At 43.9% G+C, this 13,796-nt stretch overlaps 1 protein-coding gene across 4 annotated transcripts in view; it reads left to right on the top strand.

The window, feature by feature from the left end:
- The first annotated feature begins 280 nt into the window (after positions 1-280).
- Positions 281-13,796, top strand: part of LOC110490603 (tumor protein 63) — a 129,184-nt gene continuing 115,668 nt past the window's right edge. For all 4 annotated transcript variants that reach the window (XM_036979012.1, XM_036979010.1, XM_036979009.1 and 1 more), the window contains exon 1: positions 281-490. In XM_036979012.1, coding sequence (XP_036834907.1) covers positions 435-490 — 56 coding nt within the window. In that variant the 5' untranslated portion in view covers positions 281-434. The remainder of the gene's footprint in view (positions 491-13,796) is intronic.

Below are 13,796 nucleotides of genomic sequence, written 5' to 3'. Positions count from 1 at the left end.
TGGGCTGGATAGTGGGCAGTGTGATGCAACAGACATGTCTGTCTACTAAACTTCCAGGGAATCTGGTGTAAATGTCAGACTAAGGCACGGGGGAGGGAGGGGGTGAGGAGGGGTGTTTTGCTTGATATATATATCCTAGAAACTGAGGGAGAGTGATACCCCTGTCCAGCTGCTTCTGGGGATTGGTCAGTGAGCTGGCACAAGCCCCGCCTCTTCGCTGATGAGCCAAAGAAAAAAATACAAAAAAATCTGAACATCCTCCAGACGTTCTTCACTGCTGTGCACTTGACCCTCCCGGTACTTTAAACCCCAGTCCCTGGATTCATTTATTCTATTTATTCAACTAGTCCATGTGCGATCACTAATACATGTGTTTATGTGATCTACCGACAGCATTGAAGAGTTGAAACAAGAAAAAAAGAGAACAGTTTAAAATGAATTGTCCATACTCCACAGCTGTGGGGTACTGCCCTGAGCTCCCCTTTCATCGGTAAGTAGCTAGCTAACAACTGGTGTGCTGTGAGTGGTGTGTTAGAGTAGCATTTAGCCACGTAACTGTCAAAAGACCCGGAGCACTTGAACTTCACATAACGGACATCGTAATGGACCGTTGTAAGCATGAAACCCTGGGCTATCCACATGGGAGTATTAATCTAAGGCAACCATCTATTGGGTGGCAGGGTAGCTTAGTGGTTAGAGCATTGGGCCAGTAACCGAGATCGAATCCCTGAGCTCTGACAAGGTAAAAATCTGTTGTTCTGCCCCTGAAGAAGGCAGTTAACCAGCTGTTCCTAGAGTGTCATTGAAAATAAGAATTTGTTCTTAACTGACTTGCCTAGTTAAATAAAAGGTTCAACTAAATCACTTGGCGTTGTGGCCCTTGGCACTTTTGACATTATGGATGTACGGTTTCACCTCTCTAGTGACTGGCTCAGTGTTCACATGAAACATTGTGCTATCCACAAGAGAGTAATAATCTATGGAAACACTCTGTTTTGGCATCATTGCTCTTCACCATCGTAGCCAACCGTTTATGTACAATTTATAATATTTCCAGATAGAGGAGAAAGAAAGTAGACGTCTCAGAAAGACTCTCAGTTGCTGGGTCAGAGACACTTGGTTTGGTTGACTCGACCAGGGATAGGAGGTCTGTTGCTGGGTCAGAGATAGTTGGATTGTCGAACCAGACCAGGGATAGGGAGTATGTTGCTGGGTCAGGGATGGTTCTCCGACTAGGGTGTCTGTAGGCGCAAACAGACGTTGAAACAGTTGTGTCTGGACGTTCAGCTGCCAGCCCGGTCTGGTCTGATATTTATAGGTGTGGCGTATGAATGGCAACAATGTCACCACAGATTACAAGAGCAGAGCGCAAGGCAGAGTCTAGACTGAAGGCAGAGTCTAGACTGAAGGCAGAGTCTAGACTGAAGGTAGAGTCTAGAGTGAAGGCAGAGTCTAGAGTGAAGGTAGAGTCTAGAGTGAAGGCAGAGTCTAGAGTGAAGGCAGAGTCTAGAGTGAAGGTAGAGTCTAGAGTGAAGGCAGAGTCTAGACTGAAGGTAGAGTCTAGACTGAAGGCAGAGTCTAGACTGAAGGCAGAGTCTAGAGTGAAGGCAGAGTCTAGAGTGAAGGCAGAGTCTAGAGTGAAGGTAGAGTCTAGAGTGAAGGCAGAGTCTAGAGTGAAGGCATAGTCTAGAGTGAAGGCAGAGTCTAGAGTGAAGGCAGAGTCTAGAGTGAAGGCAGAGTCTAGAGTGAAGGCAGAGTCTAGACTGAAGGCAGAGTCTAGACTGAAGGCAGAGTCTAGACTGAAAGCAGAGTCTAGACTGAAGGTAGAGTCTAGAGTGAAGGTAGAGTCTAGAGTGAAGGTAGAGTCTAGAGTGCTGTAGAGGGGTCTCGGATGGTTGAGGGGCAGGACTTTGGTGAACTGGTGGGGGATCCTGGATGGTTGGTGGCCTGGCCGTCGGGAGCTTGGGCAGGTGATCGAGAGGTCGCTGGTTCGGGTCCCTGATTTGACTTGGTGGGAGATCTGTCGATGTGCCCTTGGGGAAGGGTGCTTGACCCTTGTTGCTCCCGTGGGTCTCTCTGGATGGGGAGCGTCTGCTAGACGACTGAACATAATGTGCATGTTGAGGGGCTTCACTGCAGGTAGATTGTATGTTTAAAAATGTAATGAAAAATGTAATTAAATAAAAAATATGACAGCTAAAAGTCTACGGAGAGTCACGCAGTATTCAAATCCTCTCCTCCAACTGGAATGTTGCTTTTCCAAGAAGCCTGTTCTGAGTGTTGAAAAGGTCAATAAAATAACCGACACGTTTCACACTTAAATTGAACTTAAAATGTTGGATATAATGTATGATAATTAAATGGAACATCTGGTATCGTTTAAACAGTGTTCTGTTCTATTTAAAGGTGGTTCAAGTGTTTACCCGTAGACAGACAGGTGAGATGTAAGGGGAGCAGTATGGTAAGCTGTTGGTTTAAACTCACAGCCTGACCTTTAACCTTAAACCTTTTGAGACAGTTTACAAACACAGCCTCTACCTCATGTGTATTGAGAAGCATTACTATAGCTGTATGAGGGCTTTGGCTGGAGAAAACAGAAAACTCACTCTAATATAGCTAAAGGTACCTCTAAGATTTTGTCAGATTCTGACTGATAAACAAACAATAACCTTGAAAGGTGAATGGATAAAAAGCTTTCTCTAAATGTCAATGCACATGAAATTCTGCTACGCCCTCAGATGAAACATCAAACATTCAAAGCATCAATACAGGAATAGGATTGACTCCTACTACACCAGTTCTGACGTTCATCGGATGTGGCAGGGCTTGAAAACTACTATCGACTACAAAGGGAGACCCAGTGACGCGAGCCGACCAGACGAGCTAAATACCTTTTATGCTCGCTTCGAGGCAAGGAATACTGAAAAATGCATGAGAGCGCAAGCTGTTCCTGACGACTGTGTGATCGCGCTCTCCGTAGCCGATGTGAGAAAGACCTTTAAACAGGTCAACATTCACAAAGCCGCGGGGCCAGATGGATTACCTGGACTTGTACTCAAAGCACGGATCAACAGGCAAGTGTCTTCACTAATATTTTCAATCTCTCCCTGACCAAGTATGTAATACCTCCATTTTCAAGCAGACCACCATAGTCTCTGTGCCCAAGAAAGCGAAGGCAACCTTCCTAAATGATTACCGCCCCGTAGCACTCACGTCGGTAGCCATGAAGTGCTTTGAAAGACCGGTCATGGCTCACACCAACAGCATCACACCAACAGATACCCTGAACCCACTCCAATTGGCACACTACCCCAACAGGTCCACAGATGACGCAATCTCAATCACACTCCACACTGCCCTTTCCCACATGGACAAAAGGAACACCTGTGTGAGAATGCTGTTCATTGACGACAGCTCAGCGTTCAACACCGTAGTGCCCACAAAGCTCATCACTAAGCTAAGGACCCTGGGACTAAACACCTCCCTCTGCAACTGGATCCTGGACTGCCTGACAGGCCGCCCCCAGGTGATAAGAGTAGGCAACACCTCATTTCCCCTTTTTGATGCAGAGTCTTTATACTGGGGCCCCTCAGGGGTGTGTGCTTAGTCCCCTCCTGTATTCCCTGTTCACCCACGACTGCGTGGCCAAGCACGACTCCAACACCTTCATTAAGTTTGTTGACGACACAACAGTGTCTGATATCCGACAACAAAGAAAAAGCCTATAGGGAAGAGGTCAGAGGTCACTGGCAGTGTCAGGAAAACAACCTCTCCCTCAATGTGAGCAAGACAAAAGGAGCTGATCGTGGACTACGGGAAAAGGAGGGCCGAACAGGCCCCCATCGGCGGGGCTGTAGAGGAGCGGGTTGAGAGTTTCAAGTTCATCGTTTTCCACATCACCAACAATCTTTCAGGGTCCAAACATACCAAGACAGTTGTGAAGAGGGCACAACAAAACCTATTCCCCCTCAGGAGACTGAAAAGATTTGGCATGGGTCCCCAGATACTCAAAAAGTTCTACAGCTGCACCATCGAGAGCATCCTAACCGGTTGCATCGCCGCCTGGTATGGCAACTGCTCGGCATCTTACCTAATGCGCTACAGAGGGTAGTGCGTACGGCCCAATACATCACTGGAGCCAAGTTTCCTGCCATCCAGGATCTCTATACTAGGCGGTGTCAGTGGAAGGCCCAAGAAATTGTCAAAGACTCCAGTCACCAAAGTCAAAGACTGTTCTCTCTGCTACCGCACGGCAAGCGGTACCGGAGCGCCAAGTATAGGTCCAAAGGGCTTCTTACCAGCTTCTACCCCCAAGCCATAAGACTGCTGAACAAATAATAAAATGGCCACCTGGACCATTTACGTTGACCCCCCCCCCCCCCCCTTTGTTTTTACACTGCTGCTACTTAATGTTTGTTATTGATGCGTGGTCACTTTACCCCTACATGTACAAATTACCTCGACTAACCTGTACCCTCCACATTGACTCGGTACCGGTACCTCCTGTATATAGCCTCGTTATTGTTATATCATTTTTGAGTTTATTTCGTAAATATTTTCTTAACTCCATTCCTTGAACTGCATGGTTGGTTAAGGGCTTGTAAAGTAGTCAATTCACGTGTTGTATTCGGTGCATGTGAAAAATAAAATGTGATTTGATTTGAAGAACCACATTACATTTGTTTGTGAAAGTTGGAAAACTATACCATCCATTTACACTGAGTGCACAAAACATTACGAAACACTGTTCTAATATCGAGTTGCATCCCCTCCTCCTTCTTTTGCTCTCAGAACAGCTTCTGTTCGTCGGGTCACGGACCCTACAAGGTGTCGAAAGCGTTCCACAGGGATGCCGGCCCCCATGTCGACTCCAATGCTTCCCACAGTTGTGTCAAGTTGGCTGTGGATCCTCTGGGTGGTGGAACATTCTTGATACACACGAGAAACTATTGCGTTGAGAAAAAATAAAAACAGTTAGTCTATGTCGTGGGAAGAGCAGGTGTTCCTAATGTTCTGTCCTCTCGGTGTCTGTGTATTATAAGACGTGAGGAAACCTTCTTCTCATCAAGGTAGTATGGTTTATTTGTTATTTTTTTACCATTCCACTTCCTGGTTTGAGACCCAAAATGGCCACAGTAAAAACATGCATCGGAGAGCAGGAGACCTCTTCCAGCAGTCTATTGTTGAGCAGTCGTGTCCCTCTTCCAGCCTGGTTGACGGATGAGAGAGAGAGGAGGAGGGGGGAGATGACTGATGAGAGGGAGAGGGAGAGGGGGGGTGGATGAGGGATGAAAGGGAGGAGGGAGAGGAGGGCTGACAGACGAGAGGGTGAAGAGCTTGAGGTCTTTAAAGGTGTGATTAATGATGACACAGGAGAAGACCCCAGATCGGCTGGTCTGTTTGTTTTGATTGCATATTCATCGGTGGATGTGGCAGACCTAGTACGAGACAATAGTTCCAGCTCTGTTTAGTGGTGACCTCTGAACTCTGGCCTAGTACCCAGTCTTCAGTCTGGGCTGCTGATGTGCCGTGGAGGGGCCCCAGCCTGTCTGTCTGCCTGTCTGTCTTTAGGTGGGGGGCTGGAGGGGCCAGGCCTGTCTTGTTTGTCTGTCTATAGGTGGGGGGCTGAAGGGGACCAGCCTGTCTATCTGTCTGTAGGTGCATGCTGAACAGCCTTCCCCTCAGGGCAGAAAGAATAAATAACTCTCTAAGTAACAAGACATCAGTCACGGGGATAAACTCCTTTCTAAACCCCCAACAACAGGCTAGCTAACCGCAGACCCAACTCTATCTGTCTACACAGGGCCCGGCCTGTCTATCTGTCTACACAGGGCCCGGCCTGTCTATCTGTCTACACAGGGCCCAGCCTGTCTATCTGTCTACACAGGGCCCAGCCTGTCTATCTGTCTACACAGGGCCCAGCCTGTCTATCTGTCTACACAGGGCCCAATAGTGAAAATAGTGAGAACATATATATATATATATATATATATATATATATATATATATATATATATATATATATATACACACTGCTCAAAAAAATAAAGGGAACACTTAAACAACACAATGTAACTCCAAGTCAATCACACTTCTGTGAAATCAAACTGTCCACTTAGGAAGCAACACTTGACAATAAATTTCACATGCTGTTGTGCAAATGGAATAGACAACAGGTGGAAATTATAGGCAATAAGCAAGACACCCCCAATAAAGGAGTGGTTCTGCAGGTGATAACCACAGACCACTTCTAAGTTCCTATGCTTCCTGGCTGATGTTTTGGTCACTTTTGAATGCTGGCGGTGCTTTCACTCTAGTGGTAGCATGAGACAGAGTCTACAACCCACACAAGTGGCTCAGGTAGTGCAGCTCATCCAGGATGGCACATCAATGCGAGCTGTGGCAAGAAGGTTTGCTGTGTCTGTCAGCGTAGTGTCCAGAGCATGGAGGCGCTACCAGGAGACAGGCCAGTACATCAGGAGATGTGGTGGAGGCCGTAGGAGGGCAAATCCAGACCTCCATGGGTTGATCAATTTGATTTCCAATGATAATTTTTGTGTGATTTTGTTGTCAGCACATTCAACTATGTAAAGAAAAAAGTATTTAATAAGAATATTTCATTCATTCAGATCTAGGATGTGTTATTTTAGTGTTCCCTTTATTTTTTTGAGCAGTATATATATATATATATATATATATATATATATATATATATATATATATATATATTTGAATCTTTAAAGTGAATGGTACTTGCTATTCTATATCCTCCCTGACCACACTGCATGCCCCCCCCCCCCCCCCCACTGCAATCAAGAACCTGAGATGCATCCCGATTTTCACCCTACTCCCTGTATAGGGCAGTACTTTTGACCCCAACCCTATGGACCCTGGTCTAAAGTAGTGCACTAACCCTATGGGGCCCTGGTCTAAAGTAGTGCACTACCCCTATGGGTCCTCGTCTAAAGTAGTGCACTACCCTGGTCTAAAGTAGTGCACTACCCCTATGGGTCCTGGTCTAAAGTAGTGCACTACCCCTATGGGCCCTTGTCTAAAGTAGTGCACTACCCCTATGGGGCCCTGGTCTAAAGTAGTGCACTACCCCTATGGGTCCTCGTCTAAAGTAGTGCACTACCCTGGTCTAAAGTAGTGCACTACCCCTATGGGCCCTGGTCTAAAGTAGTGCACTACCCTGGTCTAAAGTAGTGCACTACCCCTATGGGTCCTGGTCTAAAGTAGTGCACTACCCCTATGGGCCCTTGTCTAAAGTAGTGCACTAACCCTATGGGGCCCTGGTCTAAAGTAGTGCACTACCCCTATGGGCCCTGGTCTAAAGTAGTGCACTACCCTGGTCTAAAGTAGTGCACTACCCCTATGGGCCCTGGTCTAAAGTAGTGCACTACCCTGGTCTAAAGTAGTGCACTACCCCTATGGGTCCTGGTCTAAAGTAGTGCACTACCCCTATGGGCCCTTGTCTAAAGTAGTGCACTAACCCTATTGGGGCCCTGGTCTAAAGTAGTGCACTACCCCTATGGACCCTGATTTAAAGTAGTGCACTACCCCTATGGGCCCTGGTCTAAAGTAGTGCACTATCCCTATGGACCCTGGTCTGAAGTAGTGCACTATCCCTATGGACCCTGGTCTAAAGTAGTGCACTACCCCTATGGGCCCTGGTCTAAAGTAGTGCACTACCCCTATGGACCCTGGTCTAAAGTAGTGCACGACAAACAGTCGAATCAGGCTGCTCTTTGGGACGACGCTCTCACTATAAACCGGCTGTTATTTGTCCGTGTAGCAGTAAATCAACAGCCTTTACATGGCTCACATTTAGAACCGTCTGGGATGCCTATTGACATGAGTAGTTTGGACTGGGAGCATGATGTTAGCTGCTCCTGGAGGGCTTGTGTGTGGATGTGAAGGGTTGCGTGCCTGGCAGCCTACTACCACTGGGTGCTGGTTAAGGTTATTTAGGTTGCTGGTTGGTTGGTTCCCACTTCTATGTCTAAATCCTAATTTGCACCTTATATAGTTCATAATTTATTTTACCAGCCCTGTGACCTACGTCCATGTTCGTCAATAAACTGCCATCTCGTTCAAGGCTGATGATGTCATATTCCAGACTGTCCACTGATTTCTCCAGTCTCAGAGACTTATATCCTGAACAGTCTCTACATCCGTGTTCTCCAGTCTCAGAGACATATCCTTAACCGTCTCTACATCCATGTTCTCCAGTCTCAGAGACTTTTATCATTAACAGTCTCTACATCCATGTTCTCCAGTCTCAGAGACTTCAATCCTTAACAGTCTCTACATCCGTGTTCTCCAGTCTCAGAGACATATCCTTAACAGTCTCTACATCCATGTTCTCCAGTCTCAGAGACTTATATCCTTAACAGTCTCTACATCCATGTTCTCCAGTCTCAGATATGTATATCCTTAACAGTCTCTACATCCATGTTATCCAGTCTCAGAGACTTATATCCTTAACAGTCTCTACATCCATGTTCTCCAGTCTCAGATATGTATATCCTTAACAGTCTCTACATCCATGTTATCCAGTCTCAGAGACTTATATCCTTAACAGTCTCTACATCCATGTTCTCCAGTCTCAGATACGTATATCCTTAACCGTCTCTACATCCATGTTCTCCAGTCTCAGAGACTTATATCCTTAACAGTCTCTACATCCATGTTCTCCAGTCTCAGAGACTTATATCGTTAACAGTCTCTACATCCATGTTCTCCAGTCTCAGAGACTTCAATCCTTAACAGTCTCTACATCCATGTTCTCCAGTCTCAGAGACTTCAATCCTTAACAGTCTCTACATCCATGTTCTCCAGTCTCAGAGACTTCAACCTTAACAGTCTCTACATCCATGTTCTCCAGTCTCAGAGGCCTTTTACTGCAGTGGGCTAAATCAGGGTCACACAGAGTGTTTATTGGTAGTCTTAAACAAATCTACTTTGAAACAAAAAACACCTACACACACACATGGTTATGGACTTTAAAAAAGATGACACCTGTACCATGTTAGATATAGAGTTGAAATGTATAAACGAGTTTGCATCCTAATATTACACTTTATATACAGTACAGTCAAAAGTTTGGACACCCACTCATTCAAGGGTTTTTCTTTATTTTTACTATTTTTTACATTGTGGAATAATAGTGAAGACATAAAAACAATTAAATGACACATATGGAATCATGTAGTAACCAAACAACGTTTTAAACAAATAAAAATATATTTTATATTTGAGATTCTCCAAAGTAGCCACCCTTTGCCTTGATGACAGCTTTGTACACGCTTGGCCTTCTCTCAACCAGCTTCATGAGGTAGTCACCTGGAATGCATTTAAATTAACAGGTGTGCCCTGTTAAAAGTTAATTTGCAGAATTTATTTCCTTCTTATTAATGCGTTTGAGCCAATCAGTTGCGTTGTTACAAGGTAGGGGGGGTATACAGAAGATAGCCCATTTGGTAAAAGACTAAGTCCATATTATGGCAAGAACAACTCAAATAATCAAAGAGAAACGACAGTCCATCAGTTTCTTCAAGTGCATTCGCAAACACCATCAAACGCTATGAAGAAACTGGCTCTCATGAGGGCTGCCACAGGAAAGGAAGACCCAGAGTTACCTCGGCTGCAGAGGATTAGTTCATTAGAGTCAACTGCACCTCAGATTGCAGCCCAAATAAATTCTTCACTGAGTTCAAGTAAAAGACACATCTAGACCGTGTAGTCTACATCAACAGTCTCTATAGATCATCATGTAGCCTCCATCAACAGTCTCTATAGATCATCATGTAGCCTACATCAACAGTCTCTATAGATCATCATGTAGCCTACATCAACAGTCTCTATAGATCATCATGTAGCCTATATCAACAGTCTCTATAGATCATCATGTATCCTATATCAACAGTCTCTATAGATCATCATGTAGCCTATATCAACAGTCTCTATAGATCATCATGTAGCCTACATCAACAGTCTCTATAGATCATCATGTAGCCTACATCAACAGTCTCTATAGATCATCATGTAGCCTCCATCAACAGTCTCTATAGATCATCATGTAGCCTACATCAACAGTCTCTATAGATCATCATGTAGCCTATATCAACAGTCTCTATAGATCATCATGTAGCCTCCATCAACAGTCTCTATAGATCATCATGTATCCTATATCAACAGTCTCTATAGATCATAATGTAGCCTATATCAACATAGATCATCATGTAGCCTACATCAACAGTCTCTATAGATCACCATGTAGCCTATATCAACAGTCTCTATAGATCATCATGTAGCCTATATCAACAGTCTCTATAGATCATCATGTAGCCTACATCAACAGTCTCTATAGATCACCATGTAGCCTATATCAACAGTCTCTATAGATCATCATGTAGCCTCCATCAACAGTCTCTATAGATCATCATGTAGCCTACATCAACAGTCTCTATAGATCATCATGTAGCCTACATCAACAGTCTCTATAGATCATCATGTAGCCTACATCAACAGTCTCTATAGATGTAGCCTATATCAACAGTCTCTATAGATCATCATGTAGCCTACATCAACAGTCTCTATAGATCATCATGTAGCCTACATCAACAGTCTCTATAGATCATCATGTAGCCTACATCAACAGTCTCTATAGATCATCATGTAGCCTATATCAACAGTCTCTATAGATCATCATGTAGCCTATATCAACAGTCTCTATAGATCATCATGTAGCCTCCATCAACAGTCTCTATAGATCATCATGTAGCCTATATCAACAGTCTCTATAGATCATCATGTAGCCTACATCAACAGTCTCTATAGATGTAGCCTATATCAACAGTCTCTATAGATCATCATGTAGCCTATATCAACAGTCTCTATAGATCATCATGTAGCCTACATCAACAGTCTCTATAGATGTAGCCTACATCAACAGTCTCTATAGATCATCATGTAGCCTACATCAACAGTCTCTATAGATCATCATGTAGCCTATATCAACAGTCTCTATAGATCATCATGTAGCCTACATCAACAGTCTCTATAGATCATCATGTAGCCTACATCAACAGTCTCTATAGATGTAGCCTATATCAACAGTCTCTATAGATCATCATGTAGCCTACATCAACAGTCTCTAGAGATCATCATGTAGCCTATATCAACAGTCTCTATAGATCATCATGTAGCCTATATCAACAGTCTCTATAGATGTAGCCTATATCAACAGTCTCTATAGATCATCATGTAGCCTACATCAACAGTCTCTATAGATCAGCATCTAGCCTACATCAACAGTCTCTATAGATCATCATGTAGCCTACATCAACAGTCTCTATAGATCATCATGTAGCCTACATCAACAGTCTCTATAGATCATCATGTAGCCTATATCAACAGTCTCTATAGATGTAGCCTACATCAACAGTCTCTATAGATCATCATGTAGCCTATATCAACAGTCTCTATAGATCATCATGTAGCCTATATCAACAGTCTCTGTAGATCATCATGTAGCCTACATCAACAGTCTCTATAGATGTAGCCTATATCAACAGTCTCTATAGATCATCATGTAGCCTACATCAACAGTCTCTATAGATCATCATGTAGCCTATATCAACAGTCTCTATAGATCATCATGTAGCCTATATCAACAGTCTCTATAGATGTAGCCTATATCAACAGTCTCTATAGATCATCATGTAGCCTACATCAACAGTCTCTATAGATCATCATGTAGCCTATATCAACAGTCTCTATAGATCATCATGTAGCCTACATCAACAGTCTCTATAGATCATCATGTAGCCTATATCAACAGTCTCTATAGATCATCATGTAGCCTCCATCAACAGTCTCTATAGATCATCATGTAGCCTACATCAACAGTCTCTATAGATCATCATGTAGCCTACATCAACAGTCTCTATAGATGTAGCCTACATCAACAGTCTCTATAGATCATCATGTAGCCTCCATCAACATTCTCTATAGATCATCATGTAGCCTCCATCAACAGTCTCTATAGATGTAGCCTACATCAACAGTCTCTATAGATCATCATGTAGCCTCCATCAACAGTCTCTATAGATCATCATGTAGCCTCCATCAACAGTCTCTATAGATCATCATGTAGCCTACATCAACAGTCTCTATAGATCATCATGTAGCCTCCATCAACAGTCTCTATAGATCATCATGTAGCCTATATCAACAGTCTCTATAGATCATCATGTAGCCTACATCAACAGTCTCTATAGATCATCATGTAGCCTCCATCAACAGTCTCTATAGATCATCATGTAGCCTCCATCAACAGTCTCTATAGATCATCATGTAGCCTACATCAACAGTCTCTATAGATCATCATGTAGCCTACATCAACAGCGTATAATGCAGACATATTTCCTCCACAACACAAGAGACTGAGAACTAACGATTCTCTGTGTAAAATACAACAGGATTTCGTTTTCTTCTGTACACAATAGGTAAGTGTTAAAGTGAGGAGGATTGGATGAGAACACTGAGTGACAACTGACCTGCTAGCTGGTGTTTGGAAAATGCGCATCACCCATCTTAAGTCCCAAACGGCACCATATTCCCTATGTAGTGCACTACTTTTGTGAAGAGCGCATAGAGCTCTGGTCACTGCATAGGGAATAGGGTGCTATTTGGGAGCCGTCTCCCAGTGTGCCTCCCTCTGCCAAATCACTATGTCTGTGGAGCGTAAAGTTCACTGTTGGTTTTCTACCTTATGACAGGCTTGGCAACACCTTGTTGTCATAGTAATGCAGCTGGAGCGTACATTCACCCTGCCTTGCACAGCACCACACCTCTTTAGCGCATAAGGAGGGGGATAATTCATTGGCCAAGTCCAGGTTTTTGGGGAAAGGGAGACGTATTTGATTGGCCAAGCCCAGGTTTTTGGGGAAAGGGAGACGTATTTGATTGGTCAAGCCCAGGATTTTGGGGAAAGGGAGACGTATTTGATTGGTCAAGCCCAGGTTATGGGGAAAGGGAGAGTTATTTGATTGGCCAAGCCCAGGTTTTTGGGGAAAGGGAGAGGTATTTGATTGGCCAAGCCCAGGTTCTGGGGAAAGGGAGAGGTATTTCAAGGCCAGGTTTTTGGGAAAGGGAGAGGTATTTGATTGGCCAATCCCATTTTCTGGGGAAAGGGAGAGGTATGTGTAGCTGTAAACACAGTAAACGTTGAGCCTTTAGGAAATGAGAATAGATAGAAGCCCTTTCTCATCAGTCCTGACTCAGACCTGTAGTCTTGACCTGTAGACTGAAGTAACGGGCTGAATGGATAGACAGCAGGATTGGCAGTTCATTGTAACTGGATAAAGAATAGGGATAGGCCTAGATGCTGGATGAGGTTCCCGTGTGTCGCAACATCATTGCACTGGCACACCTAATTAAAGGGGGTGATTTACAGGAAGTGGCCTGTTTTATTTTATTTTTTGTCAAATTCTTAGACTAGCTACTGCGTAAATAAACAACGTAAGGACCTGCATAAAACTGACTTGTCAATAAATCCATCAAACCATACTACAGTATGTGTAGTATGGTATGTATGTGAAATCAATAATATTGTTTGAATGTACAGGAGGGAACTGAATAAGACTAAAGATTATTGATGCATGTCTAGATTCCTCAAAGCCTTCTGTAGTTCAACCCCGTCGCTCTAGTTTCAAACCCCAAATCCCCCACACAAACACACACACACACACACACACACAAATAGAAACACACACACACACACACACACA

This window comes from Oncorhynchus mykiss, chromosome 5 (genome assembly GCF_013265735.2).
Source record: "Oncorhynchus mykiss isolate Arlee chromosome 5, USDA_OmykA_1.1, whole genome shotgun sequence".
Lineage (NCBI taxonomy): Eukaryota > Metazoa > Chordata > Actinopteri > Salmoniformes > Salmonidae > Oncorhynchus > Oncorhynchus mykiss.
Note: the sequence above shows the minus strand (reverse complement) of the source record. Positions and strands in the feature narration are given on the sequence as shown.